Source organism: Sinocyclocheilus rhinocerous, unplaced genomic scaffold (genome assembly GCF_001515625.1).
Source record: "Sinocyclocheilus rhinocerous isolate Xijiao unplaced genomic scaffold, SAMN03320098_v1.1 scaffold604, whole genome shotgun sequence".
NCBI classification, from domain to species: domain Eukaryota; kingdom Metazoa; phylum Chordata; class Actinopteri; order Cypriniformes; family Cyprinidae; genus Sinocyclocheilus; species Sinocyclocheilus rhinocerous.
In genome coordinates this window covers 1,128,654-1,138,571 of record NW_015658518.1, presented here as the reverse complement: position 1 = coordinate 1,138,571, position 9,918 = coordinate 1,128,654, and the positions used below count along the sequence as shown (strand labels likewise).

The 9,918-nt window shown below is 37.9% G+C and overlaps 1 protein-coding gene across 3 annotated transcripts in view; it reads right to left on the bottom strand.

The window, feature by feature from the left end:
- Window positions 1-9,918, bottom strand: part of LOC107722474 (thromboxane-A synthase-like) — an 81,673-nt gene that overhangs the window by 22,521 nt on the left and 49,234 nt on the right. For all 3 annotated transcript variants that reach the window (XM_016530832.1, XM_016530831.1, XM_016530833.1), the window contains 4 exons: window positions 7,165-7,253; window positions 6,928-7,076; window positions 6,578-6,708; window positions 6,159-6,500 (listed from right to left, as the gene is read on the bottom strand). In XM_016530832.1, the coding sequence (XP_016386318.1) occupies window positions 6,159-6,500; window positions 6,578-6,708; window positions 6,928-7,076; window positions 7,165-7,253 (711 nt within the window). The remainder of the gene's footprint in view (window positions 1-6,158; window positions 6,501-6,577; window positions 6,709-6,927; window positions 7,077-7,164; window positions 7,254-9,918) is intronic.

The window sequence follows — 9,918 nt, the reverse complement described above, 5'->3', positions numbered from 1 at the left end:
AAGAATGTAACAGGCCTACATTAATTGGAAATGCCAAATCCTCTTAATATTGCCAATAATTGTTGTTTTTGACAATATCTCTGGCTATTGTTGATACAAGATCATTGTCTTTCGATGCACCCCAGCAAGAGGAGGTTATCGCGGGGCCTTTCGCAGCGCGTGCCCGGCCACTAGACAGCACATTGTTTTGACACAGCACGTCATTTGGGCTGCCTTGTTGGGCGCAGTGGCACTGAGAACATTATATTTCACACACTTAAAGCTCTTTTAGTTTCCATATGTAATAGGATTAGTCCAACGAATCGTTCGGTTTGTAGCTTAATGCGTACCGAACCGAAAGCCTCGTACTGAACGGTTCAATGCGAATACGTGTATCGTTACACCCCTAGTGTTCACTAAAAGATTAAACGGCACAACTGTTTTCAATGTAATAATAAATGGTAACGATAAATGTTTCTCAAAGCAGCAAATCAGCATATTAGAATGATTTCTTAAGGATCATGTGACACTAAAGACGAGTAGCATAATACTGCTAAAAATTTTAAAAACAAATATATTACAATAGAAACATTATTTAAAATGTATTTTTAAATAAACAATTTTTTATATCTGTTAACATTTGAATAGTTTATATTACGTTTTTTACTGAATTTTGATCAAATAAATGCAGCCTTGGTGAGAATTATTTGAAAAACACTGAAAAAATGTTACTTAAAAAAAAAAAAAACTAACTTTTGAACGGTAGTGTAATTTACCATTTTTCTTTTTTATTGGGGTAAAATATGACCCAAACATGTTTTCACCCAGTTTTATCTCTTGTCCTGAAAAAGTAGAGGGAGAGAGAAAAAAACATGCATTTGTCATCTTCCTTCCATCCTTCATCTCTCTCTCTCTCTCTCTCTCTCTCTCTGTGGGAGAGGTCTTAGCTGGAAACATGTAATTTTGCTCAGTTTCTGGCCTCTTTGCCCCCGTCTCCCACCTCTGGATGACTCATTAGGTAGTGCTCCGCTTCAGCTCCCTGTTATTTATGCAGATAAAAAAGGCAAATTAATGACGGGCACCCTGGGAGGCACCACACAGCCCGCGAAGGGAAAATGAAAGGCTAGAACGGCAGATACAATGTGTGCAGCCGGTGACACATTCACCAAGTCAGTCGAGCGAAGCATTTACATGCTTCCCTCCCTCCCTCACCTCTCTCTCTCTCTCTCTCTCTCTCTCTGTGGGAGAGTTCTTAGCTGGAAACATGTAATTTTGCTCAGTTTCTGGCCTCTTTGCCCCCGTCTCCCACCTCTGGATGACTCATTAGGTAGTGCTCCGCTTCAGCTCCCTGTTATTTATGCAGATAAAAAAGGCAAATTAATGACGGGCACCCTGGGAGGCACCACACAGCCCGCGAAGGGAAAATGAAAGGCTAGAACGGCAGATACAATGTGTGCAGCCGGTGACACATTCACCAAGTCAGTCGAGCGAAGCATTTACATGTTTGCCACTTAAACTGTCCCAGTGGTAAAAATCAAACTGGCAAATCGATGACAGTAATTCCAGAGTTCACTCTTGACATATGGTTTGGTAAGGTCACGAGTGCGTAAGCGAGAACTGGTCATTTATCACAGTCACCTAAATGGATTGTTAAAGCGATAGTTCACAAAAAAAGAAGTTTCTGTTATTTACTCACTCTCATGTCGCTACAAACCTGTTTGACTTTAAGTAGAACAAAAAACGAAATTTTACTAAATGTTTAGCTGGTCTTTTACAGTGAACAGGTGCTGTAATGATTTAAAAAAATAAAATAATAGAGTTAAATAAATGAGTCAGTAAAACTTGTACACTATATTCTAGTTAAGCCTATTCACAATCCATCCAATAGATCTGACGATAGATTAATTCATCCTAACTCTCAAATCTCATTTGCACTTCAGTGCAGTCACATAGTAATTGTTTGAGATATCAAATCTGGTGTGACTGGTCATATTTTATCAAATTATATTTGATAGCAACACTCTTAAAAATAAAGGTTCCAAAAGGGGTTTTTCACAGCTACATATGTGACCCTGGAGCACAAAGTGGAGTCTTAAGTCGCTGGGGTATATTTGTAGCAATAGCCAAAAATACATTGCATGGGTCAAAATCATTAGGATATTAAGTAAAGATCATGTTCCATGAAGATATTTTGTAAATTTCCTACCGTAAATATATCAAAACTTCATTGCTAAGAACTTCATTTGGACAATTTTAAAGGCGATTTTCTCAATATTTAGATTTTTTTGCACCCTCAGATTCCAGATTTTCAAATAGTTGTATCTTGGCCAAATATTGTCCTATCCTAACAAACCATACATCAATGGAAAGCTTATTTATTCAGAAAATTTGACACTTAAGACTGGTTTTGTGGTCCAGGGTCACATATGGGTTTCCCAAAGAACCTTTCATTAAACAGTTCTTAAAAGAAAATTTTTTTTTCTTGGTGTGAAGAACATTTAAATAATCTGAAGATTCTTTTTTTCCCCTGAAATAACCTTTTGTGCAATGGAAAGTTCTATGGATGTTAAAGGTTCTTGATGCCAATTCTTTTTAAGATCTTATAAAGGAGAGAAAAATTTTCATTTCTGCAGGAGAAAATGTCACACAGATTTATAATGCGATTTAAAGACCATCTTTCGCTGAACTGTCCCTGTTTTGCGTCTTAAATGAGCTTTAAATTACTTTTAGATTAGTTAAATATAATTTCCCATCAGAAACAGTTCTCTCAGGCTATCAGGTAAACACCTTCGGCGTTTTAGCACATAACACTTTGAGCGCCCTCACGTAGGGCGTGTGAAGAGAGTGACATTTGAGAAGCTTTTCAGAGCGAAACTGAGAGCGGTGAGGCAGTGGCGTTTAGAGAATAAAACCACTCTGAAGGAGGAGCCGAAGACACTTTCTCTCTAGGCTGAACACGAGAGCGCTGATAGACATTATAGCAGTGGGCTAGATGAGACTGACCTTCAGTAGCCTATACACCGGGACAGATGTCTTTGTGGATGGATCCCCAGCTGCTCGATATAAAGAGAGTATTAAGTTATTGCCGGCTATACAGTCGACTTAAGACGCGAGGCGTCATGAGACAAGGCCAAGGCTGAGCTTGAGTTTTATTGTGCTGCTTGTAATGCTCACTGCTTTTATAACTTCTGTCATAAGCTCTTTTATTTGAAAATTTTACTGCAAGTGGGTTTATAAACAGCTCTCCGGTTTATTTTTCATCCCAGGAATCCTGTCAGCTAACCTCAAAATGTAAAGTACGATGAGTTAACGTGATGTGCTCTTTGCCAGATGCGTTGCATAAGAAAACCATCAAATAAATGATGCATTATCGTGAGAAATCCCTCAGACCGCATTTTTTAGACTAACAGGTCTGTGTTAAAAGAAAGAAAAACTCATATTTTTTCTATTTTCCTAGGATACATTTGACTTTAACATAATACGCTGGCACGCATGTCTCTACACAATCTTCAGAACTTAAGATAAACGATCCCCCTAAAAGCTCCGCAGAACATTCATTCACTCTGAAAAAGACCCCGACTTCCAGAGAGGAGAAATTGGAAGTGGAAAGAGAGCGCTTAAATTGAAAGAGAAGCAGAGGGGGGAGAACGATGAAGAATGAGCGAATGAGCTGAAAGAGTAGACAGAAGGACGCAGAGCTGAACTAATGTCGCGTTTGATCCCTTTCTCCGGTGGGCGGCTGCAGGTATCGGGATTCAAGAAATGCAGGTTCATGAAGATGCTGTTTAAATGTACGCCATCAGAGAGAAAGCAAAGACACGAGAGCTCTGAAAATACATCATGAAATTTGAAACACTGTGGCTGATGGATATGACAGATGCCAAAATGAAAACAGGTTTCTATGTTTTCTGTAGAATGTTGAAGTGCTGGTTGTTGGCACACAATGTTATCTGCATTAAACTATTGCCAAAAACGGACAAAAGATATTTTCATCAACTAAAATTAAATGCAATTTTATTAAAGTAGTAGTCCGCTAAGGGTACATTTACACAACGATGTACTAAAAACTGTTTTTTTTTCTTTGCATTTTTCACATCTTTTCACATTATATCATTCAATAGTCCCCAGCTTTGGAGCTAAACTCTGCAGGAAAGTGGATCTCGCGAGCCAGATTTGTGGATCACTGCTTTAAGGTTAGCGGTTTGTTTAAATCCCTAAAACCCTAAGTACAAGCAATAATAAGTCTTAGCAAACACCTCTAAATATTAAGTATATTCTCTCCACTCCTTTACTCTCCTGTCTAGCAGTTTATTTCACGTTCACACATTTAATACACTCTTTATTTTCACGGATTTCATTAAAACCGTATTATGTAGAATCTTGCAAAGTGTTTTGTTTGAGACGGCAGAATCTCAGACTGTAGGGAAGAGTGATCCCTTGAGATAAGGGGAACAAACATGAAAAAGCAACGTGAGAGAGCCAGAATCATCCCCCCAATATCATACGCTGATTTAGAGGCTCTTCTTGCCACATCTGACCCTCCTCCTCATCACCATCCAGCCTCTCCAGCGCTTTGTGGCACAGATTACGAGGTTTCAGAGAATCACTCAAGAATTCCTCTCTGTCTCTTTCATGAGTATGCACATTATGCACAAACATAAGACATCAAATCAGCAGAACCACCATCATCACTGCAAACCGCCGCTATATTTATAGAGGAGAGTAAATCATCTAAGCAGATATACTGCAAACTGAGCACTTATACAAGCCTTCTATAACCAGCACAGTGCTGCAGCTTTTCTGAATTGTTTCAATGTAACCCATCTGGATGTCTTTCTATTTATTTAGTGGGCTTTTCTAAACCAAGTAACACTATACTTCGTGCTAAGGATTTCAACAAACCCCTAACCCTAATTAGCATGCATATTAATAGCATATTGGCTGTTTAATAGTACTTATAAAGCACGTATTCTGCATGACCATAATCTATATCCTTAATCCTGCCTAATACCTAAACGTAATAAGTACCTTCCTATCCATTAATAAGCAGTAATTGGGAGATTGAGGGAAAAGTCGCAGTTAATAGATAAGTTAATAGTGAGAACTGGACCTTAAAACGAAGTGTGACCAAAAATAGGCAAGTTTCACAATATTATCTTTTTCCAGCTATCATTAAAAGTTTTGTTAGATGCATAAACCTGAAAACAACAACATTACCACTATGAAAATCAATACAATGAATTAACTGTCAAATTTGATCAGTTTTAACTTATTTAATTTTTTGTACAGTTTTACACCAGTTTTCTCTTAACTTTTTCACGGACCCCCAGCACCTTCTTGTGGACCCCAGTTTGAAAACCACAGCTTTATGATATAACCTACCCATTATGCCGCTTAGATGAAGCCCACCCATAAAACACTTGTTTCTGGCCCTGTAAATTTAATCAACGGTCCTGACAGTAAATGGTTTCTGAGAAATGCGCTGGTACATGCAGACCTTCAAAACTAATGAGAAACAACAATCCAACCCACTAACGAGCATCAGACAGAGATGGAGAACAAAGACAAAAGATTTCAAAAAAGCATTTTCTGAATCATAACGACATTTATGGGCACCCACAGCAAAACTCATATGACAAAGGACTTTTGAGAAAAAATTGAAGAGAATGTCAGTTGTTCCACAAATTAGTTATTCCACAGCATGAAATAAAGAAGCATTCTCAAAATAAGATTATAAAACGGATAGTTCCGGTCTTTGATTCTGATTGTCTGAGCCATGTTCGAAGCTGTTGTAAATTACTCTACAAACATACACCTTTGTTTACGTTTGTCTGTTGCTCGGCAACCACTTTGTTGCAACCACAACTGATTCTGAGGAACTACATTGTTTGGTGGAAGAATAATGTTTTTATAAATATAATTACACTTTATTTGCTCGGTTTTATTTTGTGAAACCTTACTACGTATATGGAATAACCATTTTATAAAAGCAATAAGCCCCGTGAAGCCGTGGTTAACAGTGAATTTATAACAGCTAAGGGGGTTTTAGGCACTCCGCATCGCGTTGTGCCTAACAACGCCCCTTAGCTTTTATAAATTCACTGTAAACCACGGCTTCTTGGGGCTTATTGCTTTAATGAAATAAATGTTGTTTTCCAAATATTTAAATCCTGACTCACATGTCTGCTGAAGAATTCATCCACTTCCTCTTGGAGTTTTTTCTGGAACTCTGGATGGAGCGCTAACAGGTAGCATGCGAATGCTAGCGTGTTGCTGCTTGTCTCGTAGCCGGCCAACAGGAAGATGAAGGACTGACCGACAATCTCATCCTCCGTCATCATTCTCTTCTGCTGGGCGCGCTTGGTGGACTCGTTTCCTGGTCCGTTTTCCTGTCCGTTGTCCATCCCCTGTTCGGTGCAAGCCTGTTCATCGGCGTCATTGACCACATCAAAGTGCTCCAAAGACAAATACTTGCTGCTGGCCCTGACATCCAGCATCAGCTGCAGGAAGTCTCGCCTCCGCTGTAGAAAAGCAGATCATGAACATGGGTGGTCGATACTGAGGAATGATTAATTAATTTGTTCGTTCATGGCCATACCTGTTCTGGGGGAAGGTCATCTCTCTGTTTAATCATCTTCTGAATACATTGGATAAAGAAGCTGTTCATCTCATCTCTTGATTTATTAGGAAGCAGACCAGCAAGAGGCTGAAGCAGAAATGGAAACGCCACTACAGCAAAACCAGGAAAACGACACAGTCAGAAAATTGCACTTTTTCCTCTTACTCGTATAATAAATATGCTAATCGCAATATCGGCATAATGAAAATGAGTTTCGCAATATCATCCGTCGGAAGCCCTTTCCAAGCTGTGATATCCTTTGTACAATAATGAGAGCGAAATGAACGCTGTCTGCATTGAGTTCTGGATGTGGTGTTGGTTGAACCTACTGAAGAAAATCATGAGGGGTTTGAAGAAAGTGAAAGCGAAGAACTTGGAGGCGTGGTGCACAAAAGGGTCATCGGGATTGTTTTGAGAGTCCACCTGCGTACCAAACGCCACACTGGCAATTACGTCCATTGTGAAGCAGCCGAAACACCTGCAAAGCAAACATGTTTTACATTATTAAGAGCTCTGAAATAATCAGAGAAACAGATGTGCACACATATGCTCAAAGAAACTCGTACTTGTGGATGTTGAAGCTGTTACCGGACTCAGCGTGGCTCTTCAGGTTTCTCAGTAACGTCTCTGTGGCCGTGTTGATGAGGGGAACCATCTGCAAAGCGAGTATTGTGCCCACACAGATATCAGAATGAGTGAACCCCACAAACCAATGCAAAGGAGTTAGATTACAACAAATTGCTGCCGAGCCGATAACAATGGAATAAATGCAGTCTAATGCGTTCTTCTAAAAAGCCCAAAACAAATAATGAAAATGGCTTGTGCGGACAGGTTTGGTCGGATATAAAGATGTAGGCTCTGTTGATGGTATAATTCCTTTTCCCCACATCCATTCTGAAAAGCACATGAGGCGAGTCCATTAATGGCTTCTGTTCCCAGAGAGCATGACCAATGGGGAAAAAGGATCAATTTTATGATCTCAAGAAATGCCTGATTAATTAATAGATATATTTATTAAGAACAAACCACAAAACAGTTTAAAACAGCATGAACTATTTGGTTTCCATAGAGTAAATACCGCAAGTGTAACCTTACAAAAAACTGACAGTACAGTGATCTTTTGTGGAAAGTACCGTGGTATTCATATTAGGATTACCTAATATACCTTACTTTTTTTTTATTCATGATTTTTATGACTTTTCAATGATGTTTCTAGTCATTTGTGAGTAACTAAATGAGAATTTGGTAAATGCAGAATGATTCACTAATGATTATTTTCGAATTGGTTCATTTGAATCAAAGAATGATTCACTCACAAATGTTTGTAAACAACTTCTATTCTTTACTTATCTCTTAAATATTGATATTAAAGCATCAATTAAATATTTGATAGTTGAACACATGAATAAAAAAATAAAAAAATAAAAAAAATTCCAGTTCATGAAGAGATCTTCCATATTGTAACGTACATTTGAGTGTAATGGATTATTTAAAAAAAAAATTGTAGAGCAGGGACTTGGTTCTATCCATTGGTTGTTGACTGGATTTTGATGAATGCAAAATGAATACAAGTATGCAGTTGATTTTGGAGAGATGAAGTTTAAGCGGACTAAATTATTGGATTAATCTGGTATACGTTATACATTTTAAGTAAATGCCGACTTAATTCATTTCCATGACTTGACCTTGTTTGATATATACTATGATGCTGAACAAATACCATTTTAATATTCTATGGTATTTACATGGTGGTCCAAAAGAACCTTCAAAGAATACCATTTGTGTATGTGCATACCTGTATAACAAATATGCACTGCAGTACAGCATCTTCAATAACATTTAAAATCTTGAGAACATTTTTATAATAACGCCTCCTAAAACATTTTCATTTCTATTCAAACTGTATTTCTTTGTAAGAGGCTGAAAGGAACCGACTACACAGCTTGGCCTGTTTAGTTTTGTCTATTCATTTACGAGCAGAAGACCAGAAATGACACAAAGGGCTCGAGACAGATAAAGCTACTCTAGACGCACGATTCTTGGAACTGCACTTCTTCACACCTCTGTATCTCAGTGAGATGAGAGGTTGTCCATGCTCTGTGTTCAAGGCTATGGCTTTCCTCCCTGACACCCATGACTGCAGCCGTGATAAGCCAGCAGCTCTTACGAGACCTATTGATCCCGTCTGCTCAGGAGGAGAGAACGAGAGAAAGAGATACAGGACTAGTCAGTATAAAAGGAAAGAGGGACGGAGAGAGAGATATAGGAAGGAAGAGGACTGTGAGAAAGAAAAGATGCTGTGTACAGGCTGTTCTGTCCAGATCAAGCCAGTGATATCAAACCAGCATTCAATTACTCAGCCAAATCTGATTATCGTCTTGTTTTCTTATCAATTCTGTCTTATAGTTGCTCTGCTAATAGACTATTTTACACCAGCATGAATTTTAATTCTAGTCTAGCCTGGTGAGTTGGGGCTGGTCGCACAGGTGAATTGAATGTAGTTATTAAAGCTAATCTAATTTTTTCCCACAGTGAAGTTAGTTGAACAAGGGAGTTTTGTTGGTTATCTTATGCTAGAAACCAGCAATCAAAACAGTCGATTCTAATAGAGTTTGATGTTAGCATGTGGCTAAGCTAACACTATAAGAAAAACAATAACCTACATGTAACCAAATATTGGGTGAAATAGACTTCTTTTTTTTTATATAGACAACTGTTATCAACATAATGATAATAATAATTATTTTTTTGAGCAGCAAATCAGCATATTAGAACGACGTCTGAAGGATCATGTGACACTGAAGACTGGAGTAGCTAATGGCTACTGAAAATTCAGCTTTGCTATCACAGCAATAACTTAGAAATCACTTATTTTAAATTGTAATAATATTAGTTTATTAAGTAAAATATTTCACAGGTTTTTACTATATTTTGATCAAATAAATGTAGATTTGGTAAGCATAAGAGACTTGTTCAAAGACCAACCCCCACATTTCTGAACTGTAATGTCCCTTACAAAAATGAACCATGGTTTTCCTACAAATAAAACCAAAAACCCATGGTTACTACACTGTAAAAAAAAAAAATCTGACATTTACAGTAAAATACCGGCAGCTGTGGTTGCCAGAACTTCACCGTAAAAAATATGGCAGCAACATTTTAGGCTTTACAGACTTAATCTAAATTCACAATAAAATAATGTATTTCATTAACTGATGTAATGTTAATAAACCAACATATTTAAGTACTACAATCTGTTTTGAACCATTGTAATGCACTGATAACCACCAAAAACTGGTGGTGATGAGAAAGTCACATGA